General features: G+C 42.4%; 3 protein-coding genes across 12 annotated transcripts in view; 2 read left to right on the forward strand and 1 right to left on the reverse strand.

Annotated features, from left to right (window-relative positions):
• The first annotated feature begins 321 nt into the window (after nt 1-321).
• On the forward strand, nt 322-4,188 carry LOC117808007 (FUN14 domain-containing protein 1). 2 transcript variants are annotated; one of them, XM_034677413.1, is made up of 5 exons: nt 322-358; nt 1,275-1,443; nt 1,528-1,603; nt 2,905-3,033; nt 3,313-4,180. In XM_034677413.1, the coding sequence occupies exons 1-5, from the start codon at nt 334-336 to the stop codon at nt 3,388-3,390; spliced, it is 477 nt and encodes a 158-aa protein (XP_034533304.1). In that variant the 5' UTR covers nt 322-333; the 3' UTR covers nt 3,391-4,180. The 2 variants fall into 2 exon arrangements, with proteins under 2 accessions (XP_034533304.1, XP_034533303.1); XM_034677412.1 differs by having other exon boundaries at nt 334-358; nt 2,905-3,039; nt 3,313-4,188.
• Nucleotides 4,189-5,079: 891 nt separating this feature from the next.
• Nucleotides 5,080-7,469, reverse strand: cenpl (centromere protein L). Its single transcript, XM_034677401.1, has 5 exons — nt 7,337-7,469; nt 6,584-6,734; nt 6,239-6,493; nt 5,464-6,030; nt 5,080-5,381 (listed from the first exon to the last, which is right to left on the reverse strand). Exons 1-5 carry the CDS (start codon nt 7,420-7,422, stop codon nt 5,307-5,309), a joined length of 1,134 nt encoding a protein of 377 aa, XP_034533292.1. The 5' UTR covers nt 7,423-7,469; the 3' UTR covers nt 5,080-5,306.
• The window catches only part of LOC117807989 (peripheral plasma membrane protein CASK-like), a 46,541-nt gene continuing 38,709 nt past the window's right edge, over nt 6,241-14,072 (forward strand). For 7 of the 9 annotated variants that reach the window (XM_034677353.1, XM_034677356.1, XM_034677358.1 and 4 more), the window contains exon 1: nt 11,929-12,839. In XM_034677353.1, the coding sequence (XP_034533244.1) occupies nt 12,775-12,839 (65 nt within the window). In that variant the 5' untranslated portion in view covers nt 11,929-12,774. Of the gene's footprint in view, nt 6,784-8,161; nt 8,362-9,195; nt 9,475-11,928; nt 12,840-14,072 lie in introns of those variants that run through there. The other 2 variants (XM_034677360.1, XM_034677351.1) reach the window with 2 other exon arrangements.

Below are 14,072 nucleotides of genomic sequence, written 5' to 3' on the forward strand. Positions count from 1 at the left end.
TAATTTGCATAAAGCAAAATAAATATAAAGTCAGAAGAAAAGTCACTTGAAGTCTCTTATTTTTAAATTTTATTTTGAAAAGTCGCTGTTTTTTTGTTTTTTAGAAATAACGCAGCCATTTCTTTTATAAATATGTTATAAGTTATTTATTCTTGTTAGTTCTTCTTTATGTGATTATTTTTTTATTTATTGATTTTTTTTAATAAATAATAATAAAAAAAACAGCTTGGCCCAGCGGTCACATCAAAGCATTGTAACTGACGTGGCAAGCATCACAAAGTGGGCGTGACTTAACATTGTCAACATCCTGGTGACATAACCAGTTTCTCCAAAATGGCGACGGTGGACAACAGAGAAGGTGAGTGGATTCTGTGTGTTAGAAACTCCTCTTTTCACTCTCAACAACACCACATATTATATTTCTTTTACCATGACTCACTAGAAGGGAGCTTCATCGACCTTAATACTTAATTTAATCTCTAACTGAATGCTAATTAGCTCTGTATTGTAGTTGGTAGCCATTTGTCGCTAGCCGGCTAATGTTAGCTTCTCAATTAATTGACATGGATGAAGCAGCAGCTCTGGAAGCTTCTCTCAGCCTAACGTCAGCACAATAGGCTTACTAGCTTTAAAGGGTGACATTTGGAGTTTGATTTGAACGGGCGGATGTAGGCCTTTGTTGAATATGCTACATTTGAATATAATTTCAGTGCTATTACTAGCTTATACGTGTTTTTGAGTGCAACAACACACTTAGTGAACTGTTATTATTTTAGTTTCTTCTTAAATCATGTAGCAGAAGCTCATTTTGAAGCCTTTATATCATTCTGCTAACACATTAGATACACGAATTGCTTCTTTTTATGACTATTTGAAAGGACAAAAGCTGTAAGTAAAGTAACCCAATTTAAGGACACAAAGCTCCACCTTAAAGCTCATGTGAGGGTTTTTTATCCACCTACAAAACAGCCTGTAAGTCATGTTGATGCCTTTAGATGACCTACAGAAGCAAATGAGATAATCTGTGACAAGATTAACTGTTTCTTTAAAGTTATTTGTCAGGTCTTGATTCGCTAATGGGGGTAGGTGTCAGTCGAGTTGAACTATATGTGACCAAAACAACCCTTTTTAAGCATTCAATAGCAGAAATCTCTGATCAATGATACATTTTAAGTTAAAATAATGTAATAAATGTGGCAAATATCAGCAAGGAGATACAAGGTACTGCTTTGTAATCATTTTTGTCTCTTCTCTTCTTCTCTTTTATGAAACAGCGGGTCAGGATGACCCCGAGAGTGAAGAGGAGGTGTATGAGGTTGTGGACCTGACAGAATACGCCCGGAGGCACCAGTGGTGGAGCCGGGTGTTCGGGAACAACTCCGGCCCGATTGCCGAGAAGTATTCGGTCGCTACACAGATCATGATGGGAGGAGTGACTGGATGGTAAGACACCAGCGGTAGAGCTGAAGATCTTTCATCCAACACGACTGATGCACATCATAACTGTCCTTCCTCTTGTCCTTAAAGGTGTGCTGGATACCTGTTCCAGAGAGTTGGGAAGATAGCTGCAACAGCTGTTGGAGGAGGCTTCCTTCTCTTACAGGCAAGAGCGCTTATTAAGCTTAACACACCCTCAGTAATGACATGTTAAGTACATCTAAAGCTCTGATGGGACAGCACCAGTCTTACCTGGAGAGATCAAGTCCTTCTGATAAATGTGATAAAGATCATCAGCTTTATGATTTCTGGTAACAGCCAAATTCCACCAGATCCATGTCCAGTCCGTCTCCAGATCTGATAGGTTTCTATTCTAGTCTATGTGTTAACTTCCACTGGATCCGCTCCGTTGTGTTCTGGCTGCATCTCTGATCCCGCAGGTTGGAGCCCTCCGGATCAGATACGGATCCCGGAGCATGACGCATCAATCTCAACAGAATAGATGGAGCGGGGCAGGAAGTCAGGCACCAAAACAAAATGAAAACATCAGGTTAATTTTCAGAATAAGTCACTGAAAAGGAGAGGAGGAGGAGAATCCTTGATTCAGTGATTACCGCAGGAGAACCTCGGTCACATGACTCCAGCTGTCCGGCGGGTCGTAGACAGATCTGGTGGAAGTCCCATGTTAGGAGTTTTTCCTTCTTATTCTGTGTTATTTCTTTCTAAAAATATGGAAGCTGTGCTCGTCATTATGATGCATGAGCAGGAATCTCATTCTGCTGCACAGTCAGAGGACGGATTTGCAAAAAGTGCATGCTCAAGTCTTGCAGGAGAGCGACGTCTTTAAGTCTTTGAAGGATTTGATGGAAGACAGGACACTTTTTGTAACATTTGACAGACTTACCCCTCAGTTTGAGGTAGCCTACTCATCGTTCCTTAAGGAAATGAACGTGGTTTAGAGCCTTGACATCTCTGAGGAGGGATCTTGGTACTAACTGAAGCGTACACATTTCTTTTCCTGTGCTACTGCTCCCTACAGAAAGAGTTACATTTCTAAAACACAGGAAAGTAAGACTTGTTGAAGCTGAAGATGCCAGCCGTGCAGCATGCCGCTCAGCTGGTGTCCTCTCTGCAGCAGAAAGACTAGCATTGTGGCTATAACGTGCCATCTGGGTTCTTATTGGCTCCTAAAAACATTCTTATAATTAACTCTCTTAGTTGTGGAAAAGACGGCCTGAAAGGTTCTGATTCCTTTGCAGGAGTGCATGCATCTTTGAGTTGGACTGTGAAGCTCTGATGACGTATCACTACGACGTGTCATAAACTGCCAGATGGTGCAATATAGTGCAGACAGACTCCTTTGATAAGAGCAGACACGGGGTCAAGAGCAAGGGAGGAGTGCAGACATCATGTCAGCATGTAAAGGAGGAGAATGTGACGTTCTGATGATGTTTCTACGCTCCACAGATCGCCAACCACAGCGGCTACGTGCAGGTGGACTGGAAGAAGGTGGAGAAGGACGTGAACAAAGCGAAGAAGCACCTGAAGAAGAAAGCGAACAAAGCCGCCCCTGAAATCAACACATTCATTGAGGAGGTAAAGGTACCTGTAACAAAGCTTGCTCTTTTCTTCTCTCCACTGCTGACACTGACTCCTAACATGGTAGAACGCACCGCACCCTGCACCTAACACACTTCTGACTGCTAAATGTCATTCTTTGACGTGCTTGCTTCTTATGCGCGAGCCTGCATCGCTCTCTAGTGTGCTGGTTGTGGCACTGCACCCTTTAACTGTGACACAGCAGAATTCAGGACTCCTTTAAGTCGACTTTAGTGTGTTATGACGGTTGAATCATCCTCCTTCTTCACTCTCCAGGCGTCAGACTTCATCAAGAGGAACATTGTCCTCTCCAGTGGCTTCGTCGGCGGCTTCTTCCTCGGCCTGGCGTCCTAAAGATCCGTTACTGTGAATCACACCGCTGCATACATCACTTCCCTCTCAGCTGATTCACCTGTTACCGCACTCAATGGGAGAGGAGGCGGGGTTATTACGTTGAACATTATAGCATGATCTGTAGTGCCGGTGGTGTTTACTGTGTTACATCCCCCCCCTCCCTCCTTTCAGACTCGGACGTGGGATTGTTTGGGGTGTTTTGGTGAAACTGTGAAGGCTTTCGGATCCCGAATGTTGTAAATATAACTCCCTTTGCAGAACTGTACATACACACACAAGATGGTCTTATCTAAAGAAGACGGAGGCGGCAGACATTCACACCCTCCTCCAGTCTGAGGACGTCGTTTTTAAAGACGAGGTAAAGAAGGTGTTAATATACAACACATATCATGAGCTTACATGACTGCAGATCATTCATTCCCCTAACCCTCGGCTCCACGTCCCCTTTAACGACGGGACAAGCGTCCGCTGTATCATAACCACCATGACGAGCTACACACCAAAACCAGACCCTGTCCTGTCGTTAAGGAGCAAAGAAACGGAGCGCCGCTGTGACTCCCTCGCTCTCGCTGTGACTCCCTCGCTCTCGCTGTCGTCATGTAGAGTCCTCTCGAGTTGATCACAAGTTGCTTTTTATTATTTGGCCTTTTGTTACCAGTGCAATATGTTACAGACGTGAGTTTGTTTCGGGGTTTAAAGTGCTCGTTAAGTTACACTCATGATCCATCACTGTTTCAGTTTGTTGTTATGAGAGCTGTATGAACCGTGTTTTAAATAAAGCTGCCTGATTTCTTTTGATGTTTTGATTTGTGTGGGTTTTTCTCTTGCGGAGTGGGGAGTGACACTTGAGTTTGTGTTGTGTGAAGTGTATTTACACAGCACAGAGTCAGTGTTTCATAATAATATAGTAAAATAATAATAAAACAATGATAAAGTAATTCTAAAATAAAATGATAAATAAAGCAATAATAAAACAAAGTAATAAAATGAAATAATAGAATAAAGATAAAGATTTTTCTTCGGTTTTCCTTATTCTTTATTTTCTTTCTTTTTCTTTGTATTTCTTTACTTCTTCATAAATATTTATTTTGGTTAATTTCTTCTTTTCTGGGTGCAGAAAGTTAAAAAACACACTGAACTATCCCACCAAGCTCAAGAACCATCTTAACCTTTGACCTGCAAGGCCAACAGCACTCCTTTCTGCCAGTATATTTCACTCGTGGATTTATAACTTCTTCCCTGCTAATTGCAGACACCATGAGGTCCCTGTAGTAGAATCAACACGAATGATGGAGGCAGGTGCAGAAATAGAATACAATGCATGTCAAAATGTTCATGTACTGGCAAAAAAATTGGCTCAATTGTCTTTTTTAAATTTCTATTCAACATTTTTTATTTTGCTCACCATCACTACCTCTATGCACTATTTTATCTGCAGAAATGTGGCCAATGAGATCCTTAGTTTCCAAGATTGTGCATCTTTTATCCACCGAGGTAAAACCTGATTATGCTTTGAGGTTTCACTGTGGGTCGGACTCATCAGCTTGTAAATACCTTCATGTTATTTTTGATAATTTGATAAATATCACAAATAAAAGTGGATCCCGTGGCGTAACAAACCTCTACCTGCTTCTCCAGAGCTGATTCCTTACACACAGGTATTCATCATGCACCAATCACAACACAGCATCCTTTTCTGATTTTATTTACAACTATAAATGACAAAAACAGAACAACTGGACAAGAGTATGTACAGCAGAGTATTTACAAAAGAGGGGAGAATTCATGCTCATTATTAGAACTCAAGTTGTGAGTTATCCTGTAAATACAAAACAGTGTGACGTCGATCTCGTGTTGGTTTTGAAAAAGGGTCACTAAAAGTTCTTTCATGTTGGCGTAAAGCGCTCCTCCGTCCTTCAGATGGGCATTTTGAGGAGAGCACACTCGGTCAGGAGCGTCAGGGTGGTGATCATGTACTTGCTGTTTGTGATCTGAAAGAAGAGGAAACATTTAGTCTCATTGTTTATCGTTTTCTTCACTTTTCATGAGAAGACCTGTTTCTGTCACACGTACCTTAAACCTGCCGCCACATCTAGCAGATCCCAGCGCTGTGGAGACCTGGTCCAGCTTCCCTGCGGACAGATCCAGCTTGAAGTGTCTGTAGAAATGGGTCTTCAACCCCTTCATGAACCTCATCACCTCCTCTATGTCGATGCTGCTCTCCTCCTCCTCCTCTTCCTCATGCTGATCCTTCCTCACACTGCCCCACAGCTCCCAGGCGTCCGCCCCGTTCACCGTGTACGTCACCTTCAGCGGCGGCTTCACAGGAAGAGTCCAAATCATCTTCAGGTGCTGGATGGGGGATTCTGTGTGGCAGTTTGTCCATAGAGCCACCAGCCACTGCAGGCTGGTGCTGCTGATCTCCAGCGGACCGAAGCAGCAGTCGAACATCTGCTGGAACCAGGACTTGACCAGGGAGGTGAGACCCACCGCCCCGCTGCTGCAGAACAGAGGCAGACAGGTGAAGTCCTTCGGGAGGGAGCACAGGTACTCGGGGCTGCCGTTGATGCAAGTGAGCCAGCCGCTCCACACGGCTCTCTGAGGCTCGTCTGGCCTCGCGAACAGAGGCTTCGAGAGGATCTGTGGAAGAGGGGGAAGAGGAGGAAGACTCAAGGTATTAAGATCCTCAAAACAATCACATCCATCTAAGGATTAAGGATTCACACGTGATATTCACATGATAGTGATGTGATTTTCTCCCCTACATATTAATGTAAAATATGCATTTTATATTGTATGTGGAATTAAATGTCCAAAGCACACAATATGAAAGTAATTACGTGCGTACCTGTATGAGGACAGTCTCAGCATCACTATCTGACTCAGCCATCCCCTGCACCACAGAGAAAGAGACCCTGAAGCTCCCATTGGATCCCTCCACCTCCACTGCCAGACCCTGCTGCTTCTCTGCAGCGATGAACGCCGAGAGCTGCTGGGAGTAGCTCCTCAGCTGTGTGTGTCTGAACTGATACAGAGGGGTGACGTATGACAGCTGCCACTCTGTTTTCACCAGCAAGGCCAGCTGCTGTGGACTGACTTTCTCCTGTGAGAATGGAAGAACAACAGAGACGGTGAGCAGTGTGTGCAGCTTTCAGATGGTAAACACAAAGACTTAAGGCGTGACTCCACTCACGGTGATGTTGTGGGACTTTGGGGCCCGTCTGCTGGTGTTGAGCCTCCGTGTCGTCAGTGCTGGAGCAGCACCTATGCAGCTGCGGACGGACTGTCTGTAGCTCTTACTCCTCCTCTGGACCTGGACACCGCTGAGGGGAGTCCTTGAAATACTGGAAAATAATCCATCATTCCAGATGGTATCACACACTATCAAAGCAGGTAAAATTGATTCACAATCAGTGTTGCTTCCTAACTGAACAGGTTGATATCCCAGAAGTGATTGATTTGGAGTTACATTGCAATTTTTAAGTGTTCCCTTTATTTTTTTGAGCAGTGCATACTTAAAAATTTGAGTAGAAAAGCCGAATTGCACATTGCACAAGACCCCGTGTGTTTTTTAGTGCTTTTAACGTGAGACCATAAGGAGAAGAAGTGGTAAAAACAAGTCTTTACGTTGATATTTCAGCTTACACAGTGCTCGTTTTGGTGTAGTATGTTAGCCGAATGTATCATTAGATAACAATAATACAAAAAAGATTCCATTTTATATCATGTAAGGTTGTAACATTTAGTAAAAACCAAGAAAACAAAAACTTCAACACTTGTTGAAAGAGATTTGGTTAGACAGTCTCGCGCAGCTGAGAGCAGACGTTCGGAGCTCGGACAGTGATAACACACTGTTCACAAAACTGAGCCATTAGTTTGTCGTGAATAAAATAATACTGTATTATATAAATTCACTGAAATGAAGCATTAGCAGTGTTTTCTCTACCTGTTATGATGCCGTTCCATGGCTGGTGTGTCGGCCGAAGCAGAACAAAACCGGAAACGAATTTGAACATCGCGCTCTCCCAGCATTACCAGTCTATGCTCCCAGCAGGCTGTGCGGTTACAAACAGCCAATCAGAGTGAAGCAAACAGGAAGCAGGAAGTAGGGTACATTTTCCTCAAATAGGTTATCAAATCTAAAAAATAATATTAAAAAACAGATTTAGCTACTTTAAATCACATATTTAATCGACAATAGAGCACAGACAGAATAAAAAAATGTTATCTGTAAAATAAATTCCTGCTTTTCATTAAATATCACCAACATATGGGACATGTTTATTGTCTTGCCCCACCTCTAAAGACATCAGGGAACAGATGGCACCAGTTTCTACAGTTTTGATGAGTATATATTGCCCCATTCCTGCTCAAGATAGTACTCACAGGGGTTCTTTCTTTGTATTGTTCATCATATAGGCGGTTTTCAACCATACTAGCAGTACGAACTGCTAGTATGCCTTAACAAGTCCCTCTCCTCTTTGGAACGATGTCCATGCTTTCCAGAATGTCAAAACTTTGATAGTTTAATTTGTATTAGAAATTTGATTTTAGAAAGATGATTGACAGCTCTTGCATCTTTTATCGGATTAGCAGAGTAGTGAAGGAACACAGAGACAATAATAATACTTATAAGACTTATAAAGCACTTTTCTGGGTACTCAAAGTTGCTTTACAGAAAATGCAAAAAATAAAGCAAATAAATAAAACAGAACAAAGACAGAGGTGGGGCGGGAGTAGAAGTCATGTGTTGTATGCTTTTTTTTAACAGGAAGGCCTTGAGGTGGTTTTCAAACGAGAGTCAGAGTTGCAGATGTTTGGAGGGAGAGAGTTCCAGAGAGCCGGGGCAGCGATGGCAAAGGCTCTGTCCCCCAAGGTGCGGTGCTTGGTCTTTGTGATAGAGGACTGGAAGTTGGCATCTGATGATCTGAGGCGAGATGGGGAGTGTCAGCGTTTGAGGAGGTCGGTCAGGTATGATGGGGCGAGGTTATTGAGGGCTTTGTAGGTGATGAGCAGGATGCAGGATGGAAAATGTAATGGACACTAAAACAAGAATCACTTAACTTTCCATAACCATGAGTCTCTGCTTCAAACTAACACAAGAGTCTGTTCTGCTGTGGACTGAACCCACCTGAGGGATCTTGTCTGTTTTATTCTTACGTTAAATGTGTGTCTACATGGTGTCCACATTTATATATGGCAGATAAAAGGGTGTGCGGCCCACCTCATTTCCCCCTCTTTGCATCTTGTTTGGTCAACTTTGAGACAGAATTTGTTGGGCCTCAAAACTCTGCCTCAGTTAGGTGGTGGCTCTGAGACTTGTACAGTTTTTACCTTTGTTGGACTGTAGCCCAATAATAGGGAACAAAGAGAAATACTGAATTAAGAATATATTATCACACATACAGATAGTAAGGATTGGATATCGATACATTTACGCCATGGAGAGTTTACGAAAAAAAAGCAGACATTTTTTAAATTGGATAAATTTGAAAGTACACTGATTCCAGAAGAGAAGAACAGAGGACATAAATGAAAAAGAAGATACAGGATAACATTTAATCCTTGAAATCTGCAGATATGTGTGCATACTTGATCTGTGAGTGTGCATTATGTAGAATGCATGGACATTACCCAGTATTTAAGGGTGAAGACTGACGTACGGCTTCATTAAGAGACAAAAACAAGTGTGTACATGGCGAGCACATGTTTCATGAGCACACCCGTTCCCCACCCTGTTACCATGGAAACTGTGCTTTTTTCCCTCCATGTATGGTGCGTCTCATTTCCTTCCTTTTCTCTCAGCGCCCTCTGGAAACGAATCCTCCACCTTCATTTTCTCCAGCCCTCCATCTGTCCCCAAACGTCTCTGATCTGAGCCTCATGTGTGTGTTTGTGCGGACACCTGTGAGCTGAACTGAATGGAGGGCAGCTCAGCAGCACATACACTGCCATACATACAGTATGATGACCACATCGGCAGCCAATCAGCTCATCGGAAGCCGCTGCTGGGCTTCGACCAATGGGGGAAGCTTGCGGGTGATGTGAGAGCAGAAGGGATGCAGCACCATGGAAACTGCAGAGGTAGCAACACGATAACAGCGCCCTCTAGTGGCACCACATGGCTTTGTGGGTTTCCTGTCTGCATGGATGGGCTCACCTTTCTGCTTCTGTTGCATGAGGACAGTTCTACCTCTCTGCAAGCTAAATGAATAGTTTGTTATAATTTGCACAAATACCTAAAACATAAATTTAAACTGTGACAACATATAATAGAAATTGTAAATAACTCTTTAAAACAGTTGCCTCCACTCTTTATGAATTTAAACCCAATGGAATTTTTAAAAAGATTTTTCATGTGAATATTTTTACAGAATTCCTGTCTATTGATGGACATATTATAAAATTGATTTTAAAAATAACAGGGCAGAAGTTGCAGGTTCAATTCCAATCTGGACCATTTACTAAATGTCATGCCCCACTCTCTGCTCCTCGCATTTCCTCTCTCTTCAGCTGTCCTATCCATTAAAGACAAAAATACGCCAAAATGCAAATTAAATAAATAAATAAAAATTACTATTTGTGCAGGGTACCTTATGGTCTTGTTTGCTTTTGTATGTCAAAAAATGATATACGTGTATATATATATAAATTGCAGTCTGTTTCATAACCAGTTAAAATTCCTTACAGGAGCTTAAACACAAATTTTGCCCATTTTGTTTTTTATATAAAAATATGCTATTCGTTTTTGTATTTTTGATCTCTTGGTTAGAATGTGATTGGATAACTATCTATTTAATATTTTTTTTTCCTGATGTGATTTAATAAAGGATAACAATCAGTTAATAAATGTTTGGGGGTGCTCATTGGGTTGAAAAGTTTGTGCAGTTGACCTTCAGGGCCCTCATACAAAAAAAGCCCAATAATTCATCTGCATAAAAAGGAGCATTTGGAATCTATTATTCCCTCCATCACCTCTAGGGGGCACCACCAACACATCCTCGGGCATGTCTTCCCACACCTGAGAAAAATGCACCTGCGTCCCTCCATGCACCTGCCACCTGCTCCAGAGAATCTCCAGCACCTGCAGAAAGATTACATGAAACCAAACCGACTTAATCCTCACATTATTACACACTAATGCTTCTTAAAGCGCCCTCCGGGGCCTCGGGCCAAACTGTTGCCTTTTAGATAAGAGAGAAAAGATTGTGATTTGGCAGATAATCTTAGTAACTCCAGAGGGCAGAGGTGCAGATTATAAAACATAGACTATGTAATGGAATAAAATGGACATTAAACCTGTCCTTGTCAGTCTGAGGACAGAGGAACCTCCCCAAGGACCCATGCGAATCTGGGAATCACTGGATGTTTTAAAGGCTCCTGTTTTATAGAAAATAAAAGAATATCTTTATTGTCATTGTCACAAGTACAACGAAATTAAGTGCAATCTTGTTTCAGTGCAATAGATAATATAAGTGCTAAGAAAACACAGAAACCCACAAGACAGATAAACCTGCACCTACATCTACATTGGACATCCATTGCACAATTCCCTTAGGCAAGATATAGATATCACAGTACTGAATTTATGTTTTAGCAGCGTTCAGTGCAGTGAAGGCTGTAGGGTAGAAACTGTTTTTCAGTCTATTTGTCCTACTTTTCATGCGCCTGTACCTCCTGCCCGATGGCAGCAGTTCAAAAAAATTGTGACCAGGGTGCGATGAGTCCTGCACTATGGGATATGTGGAGAATAGACCGGATTATATGAGAATGCAACCCAAAGTGCTTTACAGTGATTGAAAAACAAGAAAGAATACCCATATGTATTTATTATATTGCTTAATCTGTAATAACCAAACCATAATCACACCATGTCAACCTGTCACTACTGAATCCTTTTTAATACTGCCTGTAATTACCACTTTCTAATTCACTTGTAACATTTGTATTTATCTAATTCCATTTGTAACATTGTATATATCTACATTTTTACTTGTTTTATTTTAATAATTGGAACTTCTTCTTGATTGTACTTATGTCTGGGTTGCTGCAACAACTGATCCCCCCACCCAGGGATCAATAAAGTAATATCTTATCTTATAATAATAATAATTTAAAAAAGGATACAATTATTAGAACATAAAATGAAATAGAGACTAATGAACACTAACAATAACATATGTGTAATTAAAATAAGTTAAAGCATCAATATTAAGAAAAAAAATAGTTAAAATAAATAGATTTAAAAAGGGTAAGGATAAAAGTTGAAAATAAAACTGAGTAGATAAATAAAATAAATGAATGAATGAATAAATGAATAAAAAAAAGAATAATATAACAGTTGAAATTACTAAAATAATAAAGCAACATTTAAATCAATATTACAGTGAAAGGTTAGTAATTAAACTGTTAAACCCTACATACAAGCCAGACTGAATAAACACGTTCTGAAGTGAATGTTAAAAAGGATGGAGATAAGGAGGGAAAAGGCTGACGTAAGGTGATAGGGTTTGGATGGTCCACGCCTGCGCAACAAACACTGGATGCAACCGTTGGGAGGAGATTAGGAAACTGCGACCCTCACTGCCCGCCATCTTGGCTCGAGCTGGTTCTGAAACACGAACCTGGACGCGTTCTACCGGGCCATTCCGGCTCCGATCGGCCCAGTTTCCTCGACCGTTTGAGGGAGGAGCCTCAAGTCGGGGGGGGGACAGCCAGTCGAAGCCAGCCAGGCAGGCAGCATCGGGACGAGTGGACGAAAAAGGGTCGGTGGTGGTGGATTTATATTTTTGTGTGTCGACGACATCATGCACGGGGAGGTCTTCCATTCGGGCTCTGGAAGCTGAAGCATACTGCATCCCGGTGTCATTACGTCGGGATAAGCCATCTGTGATACACAGGGTGTGCACGGCGTTATAACGGGAAGAGCCGACCGGTTCTTCCATCGACAGCTAGCTCACATTCACCCTGCTAGCAAACCGTGTTCGACAGCTAGCTTGCGGAGAGGCGAGCATCCTCTTCTTCCCCTTCTCCTTCTTCTTCTTCGTGGGGAGTGTAGCTGGATGCGGGGGACACTCACATCCAGCTGTTCCCTGTAGTAGGATTCAACCCCGAGGCATGCAAAGAGGGGTGTTTTTCTGCAAGGAGTGAGGAGATCTCCACGCCCTGGGGTCTAGCTCGCTGGGTAGCCTTCCTACCGGGAGACTCGAAGGTGGGGCCGCGGAGTGACAGCCTTGGACGACTCCTGAGTGGTTCCGCTGACATTGTGGGGTTTATAAAATCAGGAGTGTGCGTACTGGTTCTGGGGGAGAAACCCCGTTATAATTGATTCCTTAAAACCAGTGTGGGTGGGATATCTCGAGGAGAGCATCCTCGTTTACCTGAATGACGATGGCGGACGACGACGTGCTGTTCGAGGATGTCTACGAGCTGTGCGAGGTGATAGGGAAGTAAGTAATGACCCGCCGTGCTGGTTTGCAGGGGCATGTCCAAAGGGGGGCAAGGCCTGGGTGCCCTGCCTATATTCAGATTGCCTTTCAGAAACAGGACTTCCATTTCCTTTGCATGCAAATGTGGCACATAAATGACCCTTCTCATTTCATAGATTTGCATGCATCTGCAGACCCAGAAGCCACAGATTCAGGACTGCATTCTTGGGACACCGACTCTAACTCCCTTGTTGTGAGATGGCAGCAGTGTCCTAACGCATTGGATCATCAAAGACCACATGCTGAGAGTCTAACATAACCATTTCTAGTGTCTTAACCAACACCGTTAAGTGTCTGACCGTAACCCTGATGCTAATTGCTGCAACAACACAAGGGTTTTTTAGAGATTGTGGTCCTGAAAGTGCAGTCTGACAGTATTGATGTCATGAGCATTGTTAAGAATACATTTACTGCCACTGTTTACAGCAAGTAATGAACCGCAGGGGCATGTCCAAGGGGTGGCATGGCCCAGGTGCCCACCCCAAATGCAGATTGCCTTTCAGAAGCAGGATTTCCATTTTCTTTGCATTCTAATTTCGCACACTCTTTTCTTTCCTACTAGTAAATGACCTTTTTCCAGTCCCTCCAGGATTTTACAGAGTTTTTTTTGTGATTTTTGTGGCCCAAAAAAACAGATTTTGCAACAGCTTTTTGAAAAAATTGCAGTGAAAGTTGCACATTTTTTTTAAAAGCTTTTTTCGCCAATAACATCTCAGGGGCAAGTAAATATGCTAAATTATTGACATTTGTTTTTAGAAAACATTCTTGATGTGACCACTGTGACTGTATTTTGATTCTCTTGATTCACAGAAAAATGCTATGTAAGAGCTGTATTGCACATTTACGACAGTCCTTGAATGCACCTGCAGTGGCAGGCAACCTGGACAGACAGTCAGTTAACGGCACTCTGAAATGCATCTGCATCTTTGATGACAAGGAGTTAATCCAAACTTACTGAATGTGTCTGATGTATCACCAAGCTGGAACAATGAAGCTGTAGACGCGGAGCTTTTTATGGTAATAGCAGCAAAAACAGCAAACATCAAATAGTAAACAGATGTCCCCCGGTTGTAGCTTTGTCACTAACGCACACCGGTGGTAAAAATCCTCAATGAAGATGAGACAGATGCATGGAGGTGAGGAGAGCTGGTTCATAAAGCACACCTGCTGCAGGTAGAGACCAAGCTAACACTG

This window comes from Notolabrus celidotus, chromosome 24, assembly GCF_009762535.1.
Source record: "Notolabrus celidotus isolate fNotCel1 chromosome 24, fNotCel1.pri, whole genome shotgun sequence".
NCBI classification, from domain to species: domain Eukaryota; kingdom Metazoa; phylum Chordata; class Actinopteri; order Labriformes; family Labridae; genus Notolabrus; species Notolabrus celidotus.

Excerpts from the sequence above, each read along its gene's own strand:
- LOC117808007 (XM_034677412.1), top strand. The coding sequence starts at position 334 with ATGGCGACGGTGGACAACAGAGAAG. Across the intron at positions 359-1,274 it reads GACGGTGGACAACAGAGAAG|CGGGTCAGGATGACCCCGAG; the intron begins GTGAGTGGATTC and ends TTTATGAAACAG. Across the intron at positions 1,604-2,904 it reads GAGGCTTCCTTCTCTTACAG|ATCGCCAACCACAGCGGCTA; the intron begins GCAAGAGCGCTT and ends TACGCTCCACAG.
- cenpl (XM_034677401.1), bottom strand. The coding sequence starts at position 7,422 with ATGCTGGGAGAGCGCGATGTTCAAATTCGTTTCCGGTTTTGTTCTGCT. Across the intron at positions 6,735-7,336 it reads ATGGAACGGCATCATAACAG|TATTTCAAGGACTCCCCTCA; the intron begins GTAGAGAAAACA and ends ATTATTTTCCAG. Across the intron at positions 5,382-5,463 it reads GATGTGGCGGCAGGTTTAAG|ATCACAAACAGCAAGTACAT; the intron begins GTACGTGTGACA and ends CTCTTCTTTCAG.